General features: G+C 49.1%; 2 protein-coding genes and 1 pseudogene across 3 annotated transcripts in view; 1 reads left to right on the forward strand and 2 right to left on the reverse strand.

The window, feature by feature from the left end:
• The first annotated feature begins 996 nt into the window (after positions 1–996).
• Positions 997–8,999, forward strand: LOC136490762 (uncharacterized; annotated as a pseudogene).
• Positions 9,000–10,663: 1,664 nt separating this feature from the next.
• The window catches only part of LOC136491410 (protein FORGETTER 1-like), a 38,153-nt gene continuing 29,732 nt past the window's right edge, over positions 10,664–19,084 (reverse strand). The window contains exons 31-32 of one of the 2 annotated variants that reach the window (XM_066487694.1): positions 11,392–11,503; positions 10,664–11,140 (exon numbers count right to left, since the gene is read on the reverse strand). In XM_066487694.1, the coding sequence (XP_066343791.1) occupies positions 11,109–11,140; positions 11,392–11,503 (144 nt within the window). In that variant the 3' untranslated portion in view covers positions 10,664–11,108. The other variant, XM_066487695.1, reaches the window with a different exon arrangement.
• On the reverse strand, positions 11,684–17,449 carry LOC136493837 (uncharacterized). Its single transcript, XM_066489971.1, has 5 exons — positions 17,273–17,449; positions 16,509–16,773; positions 16,280–16,438; positions 15,834–16,201; positions 11,684–11,722 (listed from the first exon to the last, which is right to left on the reverse strand). Exons 1-5 carry the CDS (start codon positions 17,447–17,449, stop codon positions 11,684–11,686), a joined length of 1,008 nt encoding a protein of 335 aa, XP_066346068.1.

Genomic DNA, 19,084 nt, shown 5'->3' on the forward strand with positions numbered 1-19,084 from the left:
TATTTTATCTCAATTACAACATCCTCTGAGTTTGCGGCACTATGCTTTGGTTGATTTTGGATCAATCAGGTTGGTGTGAGGGCAAGCTGAACATATTTTGATGGATTGCTTAGCTTTGAATGCTACAAGAATCCTCATAATTATGAGTACTGAGAAATGTGCAGGTTTAGATGTGTTTTTTCCCCTTCCTGACGTACTGCTCACTTCATCTTTTGAATTTGGAATAGCAGGTTTGGTGAATTTTGGACCCATCAGGGATGCCTGAGCTTTGGTACTGTGGTACACACATGGAGGTGGATTACACAGGGAGGCGAAGACTAACATACGCACTAATTACGGTTTTGTTTCACATGTACTTAAATCTAACTGGTTCACCAAAATGATGCCTCCAGGCTCCAGCCTCTAGGAAGGACGAGACGATACCACGTTGTGGTCGCCGTCCCCATTTATAAAAAATATTAACAATATTTATATTTCTAAATAAATTTATTATAGAAATAAATTCAATGATTATCTAATGATACTAATTATGTACTAAAAATATTAATATTTTCTTATATATGTTTAGTCAAACGTTCTGTTCGCTTGGCTGATAAGTCATGACTGGAAGTACTATTGATTGATTTTTGTGAAAGAAAAATACTATTTATTGGCTGAAAAAGTACGGCTTATAAGACAAGCGAACAGAGCGAAAGTTTGAATATGTTTAACTCTTTGATGAGAAGTGAGAACGACAATTAAAAATGGATGTAGAGAGTATACATCTCACACTTCAAGTCAATCCAATCTTAAAATTTCACTAGATTTAGAGCAACTCTAGCAAAACCTTGGCCCCCCAAACTCAGATTTTAGAGCCAAAGAAATCTAGTTCCAGCGCTCGCATCCTGGGATTGGCTCCGTTTTTAGTTTTTCAAAAAAAAAAAAAAAAAAGATTGGCTCCGTTTTTTCCCCTCCCCAGCTAAACTTTCCCGCGCGCCCTGCCCGCGCTCGGCAAAATTCCTCGCGCGCCGCCGCCTAGTCCCGTGCGCGCCCAGAGTTTTCCCGCGCCCTTCCTCCCGCGTGCCTCCGCCGCCCTCCCCGCGCGTCGTCCGTCTCCGTGTGCTCCAGGTCCTCAAGCTCCCCCGCGTGATCCAGGTCCGATCCCCCGCGTGAGGTCCTCATCTGCAGGTACCAGCTGCTCCGATCTCTTCTCTGCAAATTCATGTGTAAATGTTGTGCGTGTATCTCTTTGCCTGGTGCTGATTCGTGCTCCCAGGCCTCATCCCTGTTGCGCAGAAGTACAGGCTTGGAAAGCAGAGCAAGAGAGATACAGGGATCCCTGTTGCGCAGAAGTTCAGGTCCGATCCTCCACGTGCGGTCCTCATCTTCAGTTATCAGCTTCTTCCTGTAGTTTGTCTTTTTTGCTGGTTTTGATGGAGATCATAGTAGATGTATATGGAACCCTTGATGCCAAAATGAAATCCAATAAAATATTTGGTGCTATCATTTGGGAATGCAATATTTATTGAAATTTATTTTTTTTATTTATAAGATATTACTGCATTTGCATTGCTGACACATTTGTAGCGACATGGAATGAAATATATGTACTTGAGATATTACAAGTCAGTGAGATTGGATCTGAATAGTTCATGTATGTGCTTTTTTTTTCTTGATTCTGGTTTCCACAGCTTGAGATATGTCGAAAGAAAGTCAGGGGTCAAGGATGATGTCCGAGAACATTGAGATTGATGATATTGACATTTCATCAATTTGTGCTCAACCAATTGGTAGTGAACCTAGTGCATCCAAAATGAAGGCAAGCTGTGCTACCAACTACTCTCCACAAGAGGATATCCAGCTATGTGAGTCATGGGGGAATATTAGCACGGATCCTATCACTGGAAATGAGCAACCTTGTAAAGCTTATTGGAAGCGAATTCATGATAACTACCATGCCAACAAGAAATTTGAATCTACTAGGACTGCCAACTCTCTTGAGCATCGGTGGGGCATAATTTACAAGGAGGTGCAGAAGTTTCAGGGTTATTTTGAGGAAGTTGAGCGTCGCCATCCTAGTGGTGTGTTTTTCCAGGAACATGTAAGAAATCCTTTCGTATTGAAGGTTAGGCATGGATCAATTCATTAATATACCAAACATGCTGACTCACACATGTCTTTGCTTTCAGGTGCTAGAAGCACAAACTATATATGCAGACAAGGAGCCAAACAAGAAGGGTTTCACTTTCAATCATTGTTGGTTGAAGGTTAGGAATTGCACCAAGTTCACAGTTGTTCCTGTTAGAATTGATCTCATCTGTCTTGACCCAACGGTCGAGACAGACCCCTTGACCGTGTCCTGATCGGGGACGTCCAACCATCTAGTGGCTAGTGGGCCCCCGTCGCACAGTGCCTATAAAGAGGAGGTGGGGCAAAACGGCTCGGTATATGAGGTTCACTGCCGCCGCCACAACCCCACCGTCTAACCCTGGTCCGATCGAGAGGGAGGCACTGTCAGCGGCGGGAAGCGCCACTGCCTTTGCCACCACCGTCGGTCTCCATCGCTACACCAACCGTCGCTGCTCGTGTGCAGATCTTCACCGGTGAACCTGTGATGGCAGGATCCGCCTCCTCAATACCTATTGATGGTCTGTGCCTAACCCTAACTCTCCCTCTCCCTCTCTGTCCCTCTTCGTACATACCATTTCTACGAGAAACCCAATGAAACTCCACTGATCTACGCCACGGATGGTCCAAAGTATCTAACATTGGTATCAGAGCCAGGTTCCGTGTAGATCAAGTAGGGAAAAGCAAAGATGAAGAAGAACCGAATTCGATTCGGAAAAGTGAACCCAAACCCTAACCCTAAAGAAATTGGACGGTCCGGGGGAAGTCTTACTAGGGCTTCCTCGCCGCCGTCACTACCGCCTCACGCGGGATGGAGCACCCGCCGCCGGCTTGCTGACGCGCGGGAAGAGAATCAAAAGAACAGAAAAGAAAGAACGGATTAGATCTTTCGGATCTGAGCAGACAGAAGGGGTTCCTTAACCCTAAACCTAACCGGGTGAAGATAGAAGGGGCTCGGCCTCAAGACCGCTTGATCCGAACCCTAAACCCGTGACTCGAACTCGGGAAAGAAGAATAGGAACCGAAACCCTAACCCTAATCCCCAAATCGGTGGAATCAAAACCAAAAGAGAACGAGAACCAAAGAAGGGGAAAAGGGGAAGAGGGAAACCCAGAGAGTCTACATCGCCGTCGTGCAGAACGGCGCGCGGGGAAAAGAGGGCCGAACCTGGGGGGGAGCTGCTCACCGGAACTGGCCTCAGGAGCGCCGCGGCCAGGCCACTCGACGGCGGTGCGCTCACCCGCTGGGGAGCGCGCACGCCGGTAAGGGGGCCGGCGACGGCGCTGGGGCTCTCTGCTCGCTCTCGCCGTTGTCGTTCTTGTCTGCTCGCTCGGTGCTGCTGCGCTGCGAAGAGAGAGCGGAGTGAGGCGAAGAGAGAGAGAGAGGGCTGAAGAGAATGAGGTTAGGGTTTCCTCGGGGGCGCGCGGCGTCGGCGTTTTATCCGAGCGAAATGCGCGCTCGGCCGTTGGATCGGCGCGGACGGTCGAGATCGAACGGGCCAGCGTCGCGGCCTAGGCGGGCGCGCTGGCGCGCGGAGCTTTCCCGGCCCAGGCCCACGTTGTGGCCTGGGTGCGGCCTGCGCGTGCTCGAGTGGTGGGCCGAGCTGGCTTTTGCTGGTTATTGGGCCGAAATAGTTAGAATGAGCCCGCGAGCCGATTTTTTGTTTTTTTTCTTTTTTTTCCAGAAGATTGAAAAATGGAAATTGGCTCAAAAGAAATTAGAAAAGTGATTTTCCCTATGGGTAAAATTCAAGAAAATGAGTTCTTTTTTTTCCGCTGCGAAGTTAAAGTTTATTATTTTCTCATTAAATTCGAACCAACGGGAGAATTTAATTTGAAGAGCAGTTGTAGTTATTCAGTAAATGATGAAAAGTTAATCCTCTAGTTAAAATTGGAACCAACAGGAAAATTTTAATTGGAGGAATAGTCGGTTGATAGTTAAAGTTAAATTATGGTATTGTTATTTTCTGACCAACGTTGATGATAACAATATTATAATTCTATGAGTTATATGTTTAAAGTTTAAATCTCTGATGAATTTTGCATCAAAGTGACCAATTTTTCAGAGAAAAGATAAAGATTAAGGAATGCTCTTATACTAGAGAAATGTATTTTCATGTTTCTGCTGCAATGAAGTTGATTGTCTTTTAATTAAATTTGAACCAACGGGAGAATTTAATTCTGAGGAGCAGTTCTATGTTTTCAAGATTATTGAGGTTCTATATATTAATTCCATTTCTGTCCAACGGTGATATGGAATTAATGTAGAAGAATGATGTTTTATTCTATTTCTGCCCAACGGTGATATAGAATAGAACATAAAGATTTCAAAGTTTAATGAGCATTATTGTTGAATATTTTTTCAGACAAAAGACCTCCATGCTTTCATTCTTGAAGGCAGTAAGAGAAATGAGCTGGGTACGTACTTGTGACTCAGATAATGAAATGCCTAAGGGCAAGTTATGTATGAAAGAATGTCATTATTTAAGGGACTGTGTTCTCTTTAAAGAATAGCTTCAAAAGAAAAGAATTCTAGGATATTGATCCAAGAAAAGAGATAGATCAATGAGAGTCTTTATTGAGAAATGTCTTTTATGTACTTTCTGTGAAGAAGAATTTATTTTCAGTTTCATTTATGAGAGTTGTAAAAGTCATATACATGTTTAATTTGACCAATATTGGATTAAACATGTGTGTTAAAAGAATATTCGGATTTATTTCTGAATTTGATGATTGAACACGAGCCAATCCTGGCATTTATGTCTGTTTAAGGGAATTATCTCGCATGACGGTAAAAGTTTGTGATAGTACCCACATGATGGGAAAAGTTTGAGAAAATACCCACATGATGGGGTAAAGTTGGCATAGTACTTATCCCGCGTGGTGGGAGAAGGATGTGATGACTCATGTGCTCTAAGTGTATCCTGCACATGGAGAGAAGTTTGGGATAGCTCTTATGCTATCCTAGTATTGACCATATACTCTGATTGTGTCATGGTCATTAAGTACTCAATGAGTTTAAAAACAAAAGAAAGTTACATGTGAACCAAAAGATAAGAATGATATGCAAGCGTGACTTGCAGAAGTATTGATAATAATAGACTATGTTGAGTTTTGAAATGAAATGAGGAAAATGTACTCCCATACGAATTTTGTTTGCATGATATAATCATATGGATGAAGTAAGTAATCAAAGTTTCCTCATTAACAAGAGTTCTGAATGTTTTTTGAAATTGTGGTAGAAAAGTTCATACCACATTTCGAGGAAGAGAAATGTGAGATTAATTAAGAAAGACAATTAAGAAAGATACTTCCCCATACTTCAGATAATGCAATGCATACTATGCATTGAAGGTAAAAGTGATCTATAAAAGATGAATGTGATCGTTGAGGGAGTAAGACGGTCATAATAACGATACCCCTAAAGTAAAGAAATAGCTAAATTCCTAGACCTTTTACAGTTCTGATAGGAAGATAGCATAGTCGGCTAGTATTCATACTAGACGAGTTCAGAGTTATCAAGGCGGTGCTAAACGCGCCATATGAGTTTTTTAGCAGATTAAACCCAAAATAAGAAATTTAAAGATACACCATCTTTACAGAAGGTAGAGTAATCTGGGGGAGCATGGTATGTAGATACCTAAGGCTTGAACAGAAGTGGGATTACATATCCACTACAGTGTTTTAGAGCAACAAATTGCTTAATACATGTTGATGTTGTATGACATATACAACACCTGATGTTAGCTCTTAAAGAAGATGAATAAGTAAATAAGGATCTTGTGATACAGGAGGCTATAGAACAATTGCCTTTTGGCAATAAAGAGTAACAATAGCCCCATATGAAAGAAGTGCCACGAGGCCCCAAAAGGTCTCAAAGAATAAGAAAATCAGATTTTTCTGGTGACTAAGGAGTTAATGTTAAGAAAGAAATTCAAATGGAGGGTAATTCCACCTCATTTGAAAAGGCCATGAGAGACGTTCACTCGTCTAAATGGCAAGAAGCAAAGGAAGATGAAATGAAATTGATAAATACCAACGATGTTTGGGACTTAGAAGAAATTCCCAATAGAGCCAAAACAGTAGGCTGTAATGGGTCTGCAAGATAAATGTGACTCTAAAGGGAATATGGAAAGCTATAAAGCGCCACTTGTGGCGAAATGATTTACACAAAGAGAAAGAATAGATTATAATAAGAATGCAAGGATTCTTTTAGAATCATAATGGTGTTAGTGGCACATTATGATTTACAGTAACATCAGAAGGATGTAAAGACACATTCCTCAGTGGGGATTTGTATGGAAAAGTTTACATGACATAACTCAAAAGGTTTTGTCATGGAAGGAAAAGAACGTAAGGGATGTTGCCTAAAGAAATCCATTTATGGATTAAAGCAAGCTTCAAGACATTGATGCTTGAAGTTTGACAGTACAATAAGAAAGTTTGGGTTTAAAGGGAATGTAGAGGACAATTGTATTTATGCTAAGTTTAAACCTAGGAAATTTATTTTCCTAATCCTGCATGTGGGTAGCACCTTACTCGCTAATAGTGGTGTTAATCTATTGTTGGAGAAGAAACAGTTCTTGTCCTCAAGTTTCAATGAGAATGATCTTGGTAAAGCATCATTCGTTCCAGAAATTGGAACTTACCGAGACAAAAGGAAAAGGGGTATTAGAACTATCTCGAGTGTATACTTAGAGAAGATTCTAAAGAAATAAAGTATGTATATGTGAGTAAACCTGCGCCTGTTCCTATAGTAAAGAGAAATAGTTTTGGGAACTTTCAGTGTTCCAAGAACCAATGTGAGATCGAAAGGACGTCCTATATGCTTCAGCTGTTGGAAGCTTAATGAGTGCTTATAAGTAAGAACTTACCCTGACATAGTTCATATATCCGGGATGTTTTGGCAGAAGTCCAGTCCAGATATAGATCACTGGAATAGAGTTGAGAATGTTTTGCAATTGTGCAAAGATTTATAGGCCTCATGGTGAGTAAGAAAGAATAAGCACTTTCAAATAGTTGTGGGTACAAATGTTAAATTTTGACAAGATGTTTAGTGAAACCCACATAGTAGCTAACACTCGCCGTTGGAGTTTTATTGTGAAAAAGCTCTAAAGAAATAGTTGTGGTGTCATCAAAGATGCATACCCACAGGCCACAGTATAGCTTGTTATGAGGCTTAAGGACATGCGAAATGGTTAAAAGAAATTACACCCAGAATTGATAATGGTATTCAACAGCAATAACCATTTAAGTAGTTCGCTCTTATAACAACGGGTCAAGTGTGCCGCCAAACACATTGACATTAAAGTTATACGTTGTGAAGGAGAAAGTTCAGAATCATACTAAAAGTATTGAACATATAAGTAACAAGCAAGTGCTTGCGGATCCGCGTACAAAAGGCTTACCACCCAGTGTGTTCAGAGAACACACAGTCGACATGGGTTTAAGGGAAAACCTATGATTTCCGGACAATAAAGGGCCCAAAGTTAAATAATCTGTTTCAGAACAGAGACGTGTATTGTAGCTGTTAAATCTATCGGCGATTGACCATGATGATGAAGCATGCTCTATGCACTAATCTATGATGGAACAAATAAAAGTGAAAGGGATTAAAGTCAAAGTTTAAAGTTAAAGTATGAGTTGAGATCAAAGGAGAGAATGTTAGAATTGATCTCATCCGTCTTGACCCAACGGTCGAGACGGACCCCTTGACCGCGTCCTGATCGGGGACGTCCAGCCATCTAGTGGCTAGTGGGCCCCCGTCGCACAGTGCCTATAAAGAGGAGGTGGGGCAAAACGGCTCGGTATATGAGGTTCACTGCCGCCGCCACAACCACACTGTCTAACCCTAGTCCGATCGAGAGGGAGCCACTGCCAGTGGCGGGAAGCGCCACTGCCTTTGCCACCACCGCCGGTCTCCACCGCTACACCAACCGTCGCTGCCCGTGCGCAGATCTTCACCGGCGATCCTGTGATGGCCGGATCCGCCTCCTCAATGCCTACCGATGGTCTGTGCCTAACCCTAACTCTCCCTCTCCCTCTCTGTCCCTCTCCGTACACACCATTTCTACGAGAAACCCAATGAAACCACACTGATCTACGCCACGGATGGTCCAAAGTATCTAACAGTTCCGTCCTCCGAAAGGCCTAGAACAAACAACTCAAACCCACTTGATGTTCTTGATCAAGAAGATAATGATAGTGGCAATAGCCAAACTCCTGATTCATCCTTCTGTAGTGCGAAAAGGCCTATGGGGAGGAAGCAAGCAAAGGGAAGGTGAAAAAGGGTGGGGAAGAATATAAGTATGCAGGGATGCTTGAGAAAATTGCTTATTGAAAAGGAAAAAATTAGAGAAGCTAGATGGCAGGAGAAGAAGAAGATGCAAGAGCACAAGGTTGCTATTAAGGAAAGGAAGCTGATGTGGGAGCAAGAACAGAAGATTGTTTTTTCTGATGTCAGCACATTGGACTCCAATGTAAAGGCATATGTGTTAGCAATGAGGGCTATATATGTGTTCTTTTTAAAAAAAAATATTATGCTGTTCATGGATCTTATTATTTCCTTTACTGCAGATGGTGTTTACCGATGATGATGATGATTTTTTTGAGCAATGGTGGGAGGAAGAGAATCAGATGATGATGATGATGATTTGGTTGTGGCTATGCTCATTCTTGCTGATGCTGAAGAAAGGGAACGCAAGAAGGCTCGGCGTGGTTCGATGCCTAGTCCTCAAGTGGTACCGTGAGACATGCATGGTGGGAACCTGCGCATCGTAGACTTTATTTTACATATTATGATGGACTAAGCAATTTATTTGATGTTATGTCATGAACTTTGTGCTTCCAATTTAAATTTAGAACAAGTTTAAATATTTGTATTTGAATTTGTAGATTAAATATTGTTGCTCATTGTGAAATCATAAATATTTTATTGTCTATTGTGCTTTTGTCCAATACATATGCATAGACAGTGAAGAAAATAGTAGAAATTGAGAAATAGGAGCTTAGTTTTGAGAGCTGTTGTTGGAGTGCAATCAAGACAACAGGGCTCAAAAGTAGGGACCTTGATTTGAGATCTTTTGCTGTTGTTGTTCTTAATATTAACATTCGTAAATATGTTTACTATAAAAATATATGACATGATTAATCTCATGATATTTATTTGGTATCATAAAAATAGTATTTTTTATGTATTTAGTTAAACTTAAGATTAATTGGCTTTTCAAATTATGCACTTATTTTTGGACAGATGGAGCATTGTATAACGATGCCTCTGAAGTCCGAAAGAGGGAACGACGCCTACCGAAGGCTGCAGCGTCGTCATCGAGTCTGATGACTGCCTTTGCTTTGCACCACTGTGCATGTGACCCGCCAGCCTGCTCGGATGCCCCCTTTACAGTTTTGCTATGTACTCCAACAATTTTAAATTATAAAGTGTTTTGACTATTCTAGATGTATAGCAAAAGCAACGTGAAAAGTCAACACGTCTTATAATTTGAAATAGAGGAGTATGTAGCTATGTAGCACGTATGGTGCCTTTTGCCGTTATTAAGCTGTTCGTAAGACTTTTTTCACAACCACAACTTAACTAAGCATGGCCTTTGGCGAACTGAAAGCTTCCACGTGTCATCATTTGTTGTGCTTCGGCACAACAGCTATTGTACATGCAGTGTTGGTGTTCGATGGAAGTTGGATATTTAGAGGTCGACATTATGAAACAAGCAAAGATGATTAGTTGAGCTGCGATTTGTTTTTTCCTCTCTTGCTTCTTCTTCTTTTAAGTTTCACTTGCATGCATCAGTGATATGGAGTGTTCCTATCTAGGCAGGGACGAAGCTAGATAAAAAATTAGGAAATGTTGAACAAAATAATAGAGGTTACATATATGCATAAAATTTTAAGAGAAGGCTTAGAGAGACTTCACGTGCCCAGGATCGGTAGGGGGTATATAGGATATGTGCTTCAACTTGTGTGAATGGTGTTTCAACTTTTGTGAGTGGTGTTTGTAGTCCTACACTCCTAGTCTCGTAGTCGTAGTGGCCGCCGTTCGATTAGCGAGTGTAGTAGTCGAGTGCGTTGTTTGATTGCCCGGAAGTGGCGTAGGTGCGACTCGCGAGTGTGTGGCCAACATGTCAAGATCGTCGCACTGACACATCACCTGAAGAGCCAACATCGGATAATGATGGGCTAGCTTAGGTTTGATAAGAATTTACTTTTTGTTAGCAGCAACCGCAATTCGTGGCTTGCGATTTCTGGTGATTTCTCCCCACGACTGGCAGCAATTTTCAAACCATTTCCCTGTCCTTTCGTCAAGAACAACTCGGAAGCTTCTGGCACAAAGTTCTATCTCAAGTGATTGTTTATGTGTGTCATCAGAGAACCAACGTCACTTTCGTGTACCCTTTATTATACATCTACAATAAAAAAAAAATGCATCATCAAACGTCATTATTTTTCAGGAAGCTTCAAGCCGAACGTCAAAAATCAGTCCAACACTCCAACATCATCATCAACAGAGTCAACAGACGCATCTTGTCAGATGTCACTGGACAAAGTTTTGCACGACATGATTTGATCATAATATAAATGCGCCCTAGTTTTTCTTGTGCTGTTCAGTTCAGCATCAGCAGTAACTCCACTGGAAACACTATGGCAGCACCAGATTGTGAGGTGCTACTTTCTTTGAGGTTAACCTGACCTTTTTTAGTAGCTTTACATGCTATACAACATATAAACCAGGTAGAGAACAAAAGAAGAAAGGAAAGAGGAGATAACAGCGGTACCGCACCGCATATTTTACATACAAAAGTTGTCTGCCTGACCTGTAAGCTAAGAATTTCATCGCTTCGCGTAAGTTACCTTGCTATCTACCTAGAAACACAATCAAATATGCAGAGGCCCTAAATGCTGCTGCATCAAACATCAGAACAGTGTCAAAAGGTTGGAAAAAACCCCAGTAAAATGAATGCATATGAAAAACAAAATTCAAGCCTTTCCATGTCAGTCATCAATATCCTGGACCCATTGCAAGCCTGCAGAAGATAGCATTTGAATTGAGCTTATGCATGCCAAAATAAAAATGACGAACGGAGCTTGAGCATTAGCAGTTAGCACATGTTGTAGATACAGGGAGTGTCATACAATTAAACCTCCCAACTCCCAAGCAGCTACAATAGCAAACAAAATCAATTTTCTTAAGAAGGCTACAAATCGTCCCTGTTGGGTTCTGACCACAACTAATACTCATGAGATTGAGAGGATTGCTGGGACATCAGAAACAAACCTGTTAGTACTGACTCCACTGCTGAATTTGGAATCAGCAGTCCAACGATTCGCTGACTGTCATTTGTTGTGACTAAACGGACAACACGTATTCTCCTGTGAATCAGGCGTACCTGTTCAGTTACAGAAGGCAAAGGGCCATTAAGCAACATTCAGAAAGAGGGGTGCGTAAATCACTCAATCTGTAACTTTGCAATATTGTGATATGTAGGTTTCCTAGAATTACCCTATGTTTGGTTTAAAAAAAGGCTCATTCCAGATCGATCTACCTTCATCAGAGGCAGCAATAAAGTTCATCCAGAAACAGGAAAAAAACTCTTAGGGTAAGATGCCTGAAGTTACAAATAACACAGTTCATGTGAGCACTATATGCATACTACTTTTGTAAACATATAGTACTAAAATTTTAAAACCAATGCAACAACAACAACAACAACAACAACAACAAAGCCTTTAAGTCCCAAACAAGTTGGGGTAGGCTAGAGTTGAAACCCAACAGAAGCAATCAAGGTTAATTTAAAAACCAATGCATAGATAAAATATCAGCTTAAACAAACACCAAAGGCTGTCAAATCAGAATCTATAATACACTACTTCCATTTTTAAATATATGGTGTTAGGACACTAATTAGCTTGCCCTAAACATCATATATTTAAAAATCTCAAAAAAAAAAAAAAATGGAGGGAGTATGCTCAAAAAAAATGGAGGGAGTAATAAAATCTAGATTCAGAATGTGTCACTAGGGGCACCCATGTTGGTAATTCGTCTCTTGTCAGTCCCGATTCCACCCCAATCCTACATGGAGATTATGCCACGCCCATGGGTGAATTGCCTCATGCCTAGCTGCCACCATAGGTCCATAGCTTCAAAACTGCAATTGCCCGTGTCGGGTACCGTAGAACGGGGTACCCCGAGCGAACATCAAAGGGGTCACTTAAGTCCCATCAAAAAACAAAGCAAGAAGGTAAGTCATGGGCCCCTCACCCGCCACGTCCGAGCCCACCAGGCCCTCCGCCTCGCCTCGAGCCTCGCGCAGGAGGTCTCGACGGCCTGACGCAATCTCCGCCTCACGCGAGGCTCTCCACGGAAGGCCTCGGCAGGGGGAGCATTCTCCGTATCGCGCGAGGCCTCTCGCGCGAGGCCTCGGCAAGGAGTCCGATCTCCGTCTCGCGCGAGGCTTCGCTCTCCGTCTCGCGCAAGGCTTCATTCTCCGTATCGCGTGAGGTCAGCTTATCCACAGTCCGTCGCCCCCCTCCCCTCGGCCGGTCTTCCCGACAGCACGTCATATCCCATTAATACTTCAACCACTCCCGCAATCTCAGCCAGACGATGGCCGACGGGACATAAGGTCGCATCGGCCCCATACCGGCTGAGACAGGGCACGGCGGGGATTACCGGTCACTGTATCCTGACGCTGTGCCCACGATCAGCGCCCACACAGCGCTGTACCCCGCGATCCCCGCCTCGAAAACAACATCGCGCGGACTACTTGGCCCGGGTCATCACCGCCTCCAAGCCAACGCGCCAGATCAGCCGCCCTCTCGGGGCCTCGGCACTATACACCAAGGTCTCGACTATCTCAGGGTTCGTGCCCGCCGAGACCCCCACTGTGGTGCAGCCTCGGCACCGACCAAGCCTCGGCCTTGCGCACAGTCAGTCTACAGCGGCTCGCACGTTCACTGCTGCACCCACTCCGAGGCAGTCCCGGGGCTCCCACGACGCACAGGATCGGATGGAACCAGCACGCCGCCTCAGTGCTCCAAGGACGGACCACTCCGACGACCACGCTGCCACAGGAACAGGCCACAGGGCTCGGACACACTGCCCCTGTTGGCACGACGCCATATAGTCAGCATATGTACTGTCCTTGTCCTCCCTTCAACTATAAAAGGAGAGGACTTCTTAGGGAGAGAAAAAAAGGAAGAACACTTTGTAACACACATATACACATCCCAGCCACCTGAGAGCAACGTCTCAAGCAGTCCACACGACACCTCGCCGAGACCTGGGATTAGCTCCCTCTCTCACAGTGCTTGTAACCCCCTACTACAAGCACTTCGGTGCAAGGAATACAAGATCGATCTCTCAGACTGGACGTAGCGCATCGATTGCCTGAACCAGTATAAACCTTGTGTCTTTTTGCATCACCATCCAGGACTAGGGGCACGCAGTTCAAATTCACTAGTTGGTTGAGGACCCCTGGTCCGAAACACCGACAGTTGACGCGTCAGGTAGGGGCCTCTGCGTGTCAGCTTCGTCATCCCAGCAAGTTCCGGATGGCAGACCCCGTACGACCGTTGCGTCTCGGCACGGTGGTTTGGTTTGGGAGCCTAGAGTTCATGTCTCTGGGGCATGAGTACGACATGGTACTTCTCACTCCCCGAGCCTCACCAACCGACGACGAAGTCACGCACCGGCAACCCAGGCGCAGGCGGCGCCCGGGCGGCCGCTCTCGCCGCGCTCGCCAGGCAGGCACGACGCGAGCAAGATCACCCCGACGCTACGCGAGTCCAAGGCGGCACGCCGCTCCCCGCCGATATCCTACAACCAGCTGTTGGCGCAAGGTCCCTGGTCGGGAACCTGTCTAGCCTGAGCTTGGACAAGGGAAAAACGCCGGTGGAACGCGGCAACGCCCAGTCATCAAGCTCCGCTCCACCCCCCCCTGAGAACCCGACTCCGGCGGAGCAGAGCCCGGCGGCGGCACCATCCCCATACCCCTTTGGGTTGAGAAATGCCACCACCTCTTATGCTTACGCTTACACTGCCGCTCATGAGGATGCCTCGGGACGCCGTCAGCGCTTCGCTCTCGACCTGAACGCCCACGCCGACTCCTCGGAGGAGGACGAGGCATGGCCCGGGATGGAGTTCTCTGGACTCCACGACCCTGGGGCTATGCGCCGTTTCCTGGCCGCAAACGACTACTGCTTCGGCTACTCCGACTCCGACGACGAGGGCACCTACGACCCCACTCGCGAGTGTTTTCACGTCGGCCTCGGGATGCCGAGGGCGGGCGAGGAGGACGAGGGGGCGGGCAGCCGTTCCCCGCTTCACCCGGGTACAGGCGCCGCCACACCTCCGCGCACTGTCCTGCCGGCAGCACGGAACGAGAACCTCGCTCCTGCGCGACCTCAACGCTCGGACCTGGAACAGCTCCATGAGCTCCAGGCCAAGGTCGAACAAGACCGACTCCTTCTATAGCAGTGTGGCCTGGTCAGCCGTAGGACACCCAAGGACCAACGACCAAGTAGAGCGTGCCAACGGCATGATCTTACAAGGCCTCAAGCCAAGGATTCACAACCGGTTGAAAAAGTTTGGCAAGAAATGGCTCGCCGAACTCCCATCGGTCATCTGGAGCCTGAGGAACACTCCAAGCCGAGCCACGGGATTCACACCTTTCTTCCTGGTCTATGGGGCTGAGGCCATCCTCCCCACGGACTTGGAATATGGTTCCTCGAGGCTACAAGCCTATAACGAACAAAGTAACCGCACCACCCGAGAGGATGCCCTCGATCAACTAGAGGAAGCCCGATACGTCGCGCTACTACACTCGGCCAAATACCAGCAGAGCCTACGGCGCTATCAGGCCCGACGTGTCCGAGGTCGAGACTTGAAGGTAGGCGACCTGGTGTTGAGGCTAGCACAGAGCAACAAGGGCCGCCACAAGCTAACCCCACCGTGGGAAGGACCGTACATCATCGCCCAAGTACTGAAGCCCGAGACCTACAAGCTGGCCAACGAGAAGGGCGAAGTCTTCACCAACGCTTGGAACATATAACAGCTACGTCGCTTTTATCCCTAAATTTCCAAGCATTGTATATGTCGTTTCTCGAAATACAATTAAAAAGCGTTCTTTAGTTGATCTGATTTCTCGAGAAACCCCCCGAGCCCATCGTAGGTCTCGGCAATACAGTAACACGACAAGGGAGACTCGGCTCTGCCTCGGCAGAACCAAGCCTCCCTCGGGGGCTAGATGGGGGACTCCCCCTATGTCCCACGCACCATTCTTTAGTCGTTTTTCGCAAAAATTCCTACGCCAAGACTCTAGCATGCTCTCTGACGAATCGGTTGTAAAAACCCCTCGGACCAAGGTCTGTTTCCTAAGCAAGAGGCCGGTAGAGTCGCGAGACGGCCTACGCCTCCGGGCTACGGCACTCCCTCACTACCTCTCGCACAAGGGACGGCTAAGGCCCCAAAGGGGTGTTTTGCAAACGAAATCTGATCAGGAGCAACAGAGGGCAGAGGCTCGGAAGCATGAGAAAAACAACTAAGAAACACAAATACTTCAAAAGTAAAGGCCTCGGCGGCCACAAGCGTTACGATACAAAAATAACTCCTACTCTATTTTTACATGACCCTCGGGGCCCAGATCAAGGCTCAGGGCCTTCAGCACCGGCAGATGGTAGGGGAGGAACCACCTCCTCTTCGAAGAGCGTCGTCAGTGCCGTGCCAGGGCCTTCCGCCACCTCCATCAGCTTCGTGACCGCCGCGTCAGCCTCCTCGTCATCATCAGGCGGGACATAACCATCACTGATGGCCGGGAGGTCGACGCCGACGTAGTGAGAGGAGATGACGGCCAGCGCGCGCTTGACACCCGTGTGCAGCGCTCCTCGGAGCCGCTCACGCATCTGGTTGCTCAGCGCGATCAAACGGCTCCCTAGGGAGCTGCCTGACTGAACCCCTTCAACCTCTAAGGCCTCGCAGGCGGAAAGGGCAACACGTTTCAGCGCCTCGTGCTCCCCGATCTCGGTCTCGAGCACCGTCTGCATCGCGCTGGAGGCCTCGGCTGCCCGAGTAACCTCCGTCTCTGACTCTGCACCATGGAAAATGGAATGAGGTCGAGCGAGGGAAAAAACAACCTAAGTTAGGGGCGGAAGCCCACAGAACTCACCCTTGGCCTTCTGCTCCCAGCGTCGGGTCTCGACTTGACAGGCCTCGGCTTTCTCCTTCCAGCGCAGGGCCTCGGCCCTGGAAGCCTCAGCCTCCTCCTTCAAGAGCTGGGCCTCGACCCGAGAAGCCTCGGCCGCTCTGGAAGCTTCACTCCCCAGCTCTGCGTCACACAAGGGAGTTAGGGAGCAAACATAAGGAAAAGAAAACAAAATGAGGGGACTAGAACTCACCCTCGACCGTCCCCCTCCAAACCACAGCCTCGGTTCGCGAGGCCTCAGCTGCAGCAAGGGCCTCATCCAAGGCACCTTTCGTCAGCCGGTGCGCCCTCTGTTCCGCCCCCAGCTGCCTCGCGAGAGCCGCGGCCGAGGCCGTAGCTTCAACGGCTCGGCCCCTGAAGGCATCCCAATCGCTGACCGCGCGGGGGAGCTCCTCCTCCAACTCCTTGACCCGCGCCGCCAGAGGGGCGAGCTGCGTCTGGGCTGCGGCCGCCTCAACCTTCGCGTCGGCACAACGAAGGCGGAGGTCCTCTACCTCCGCGCTCCGCGCCAACAGGAGCTCGTTGGCGCCGGCGAGAAGGCCCTTCTGCCGCTGAAGCTGGTCCCAGACGCCCCTCTCCCGCCGGAGAAAGACCGACTTCCCAAGGGACCGGGTCTCGAGCTCCTGGGGAAGCAGAACAGGGGTCACTGATTGCAACAAAACCAGAAAAGGACAACGTCGCGCGAGGAAGGTAAACGCGAACCTGGGCGACTCCGGGCAGGTCGTCGGCCACCACGGACAGGGCCGTCCGTAGCGACCGCTCCGACAGCTGGCGGTATTGCTCGAAGGTGCCCCAGCGCCCGCCCTCGGCTGCGTCCTCGAGGGCGAACAGAGGCTCCCCCTCAGGGTCGTCCCGGCTCCGCCACAGTACCCGCGGGTGATCCCACCCGCGAGGCTCGGGTCGCGCCCGCACGAGGGCCGAGCTTCCCTCGTCCAAGATCGGCGCCGGCTGCTCCACGGCACCAGCATCCTCGGCGTCGACCACCTCCCGCGCCCGGGAAGGATCGTCGGAGATCGGATAGACCTTAGTCTCCCGGGCGCTTTCTCGCAACAGCGGCGGCCCCTGAACCAAGGGCGCCACCGAGGCCTCCGCCGCCTTCATCTCCGCCTCCTGGACAGACGGCCTCACCGCCATCACAACGGCCTTGGTGATCTCGGGGGCTCCGACCTCCGAGATTATGGCCTCAACGGTTTCGGGGGCTCCGGCCTCCGCCCTCGTGGCCTCGGTGGACGCAGAAACACCGACCGCGGCCACTGCGGTCTCGGCGGTCTTGGGCGCCCTGGCCTCCGTCGCCTCAGCCTCGGAGACCCCGGGGGCCTCGGCAACCAAGGGCACGCCGGCCCCATCCGACTCGTGAGCCTCGCCCTCGCGGGGCGGAAGCACTCCCTCCCTCGTCTGTGTAGGGGTCGCCTCGGCAGCCCCTCCTTGGGCGGCCGGCTCCTTCGGGTCGACCCTCGCCGATGCCGCGCCGCGTTGGATAGCGGCTTGTGCCTCCGCCACCCAGTGGGCGGAGGAGCCGGGGCTCGCCTTGAGCGCCTTAAGGGGCGCCAAGGGGAGTTTGTCCGCAGGCCGCTTCTGACTAAGGGAAAATAACCTACAGGGTCAGCGCGAGACCAAAAAAGCGAACGGAAGGCACTATGACCCCGCCAAAAATACACTTACCTTGAACGGGGCGGCAACCGCTTCGCCACGGCAAACCTCGTCCGCAACGGCGGAGGCGGCGGCAGAGGCGTCGCCTCCATATCCATCGGCGCCGATCGGTCCTCAATGGACCCCGACGCCCCTTCAGTCCTCTGCGGGGGCGGTGGCGTCGTCTCCACCGCCACTTGCTCCACCACGGCCGCCGAGCCCACCGGGCTGACGGCGCGTTTGCCCAACGCCCGCGCCTCGGGCGTGTCGGCCTCGGCCCCGGAGCGGGCAACCGCTGGCCCCGGGTCCGCTTCTCCTCCTCCTCCCGGGAGTGCCGGGCTGCTTGCCAACGCCCCAGGCGCCACCTCCACTACGTCAGGAAGGTGGTCCAGGGGACCTCGCCCCACCTCGCCCCCGTCATCCCCGTCCGAGGCCTCCGTCGACAGCGACGTCGACGGGGATTCCTCCAACGGGAGACCATCCTTCCGTTGTTGACGGCGGCGCTTATCCAGCTCCTCGCGCGCGAGGATTCGCTTCGTGCGCTTCGCCGCCTTGGCGTCTTTCCGCCTTTTCTGCGCGTCGGCGTGCGCGCGGTTGATCGCCCGCCGCCTCGCGTCCTCGGGAACGGGCGGCGGAGAGGAGCGCACGTCCCTCATCCCCTGCAGGAACGACGGACACGCATAAGGAAAAGAGGGGTAAGGGGAGATTGAGGAGGCTCGGAGGCTACAGCGGCACACGACTTACCAGCGAGAGGAACCCCCGCGACGGCCGCATCGCGATAGGGGACAAGTTGCTGCCCCTCAGCTTCGCCTCTACCGTCTCCCCCACCCGACGAAGAATTTCCTCGTCGGAAAGGGCAGAGGAGGACATCCGGGTGCCCTCAATGGGCTCACCCGGCTTCATCTCGGACAGCCGCCACCGCCGAGCCATCAGCGGCAGCACCCTCCGGCGGTGGAAGGCGGCCACGACAACAGCCACGGTGAGACCGTGGCCCCGCAGCCTCGCCAGCCCCTCCAGAAGCGGCTGCAGCTTGGGCTGGTCGTCCTTCGGGACGCCGTACTTCCATCTCTCCGGGCAACTCCCCACAATCCGCCCAGTGTAGGGGGGAAGTCCTCCGTCGTCGTTGCGAAGGTAGAACCA

This window comes from Miscanthus floridulus, chromosome 11, assembly GCF_019320115.1.
Source record: "Miscanthus floridulus cultivar M001 chromosome 11, ASM1932011v1, whole genome shotgun sequence".
NCBI lineage: Eukaryota > Viridiplantae > Streptophyta > Magnoliopsida > Poales > Poaceae > Miscanthus > Miscanthus floridulus.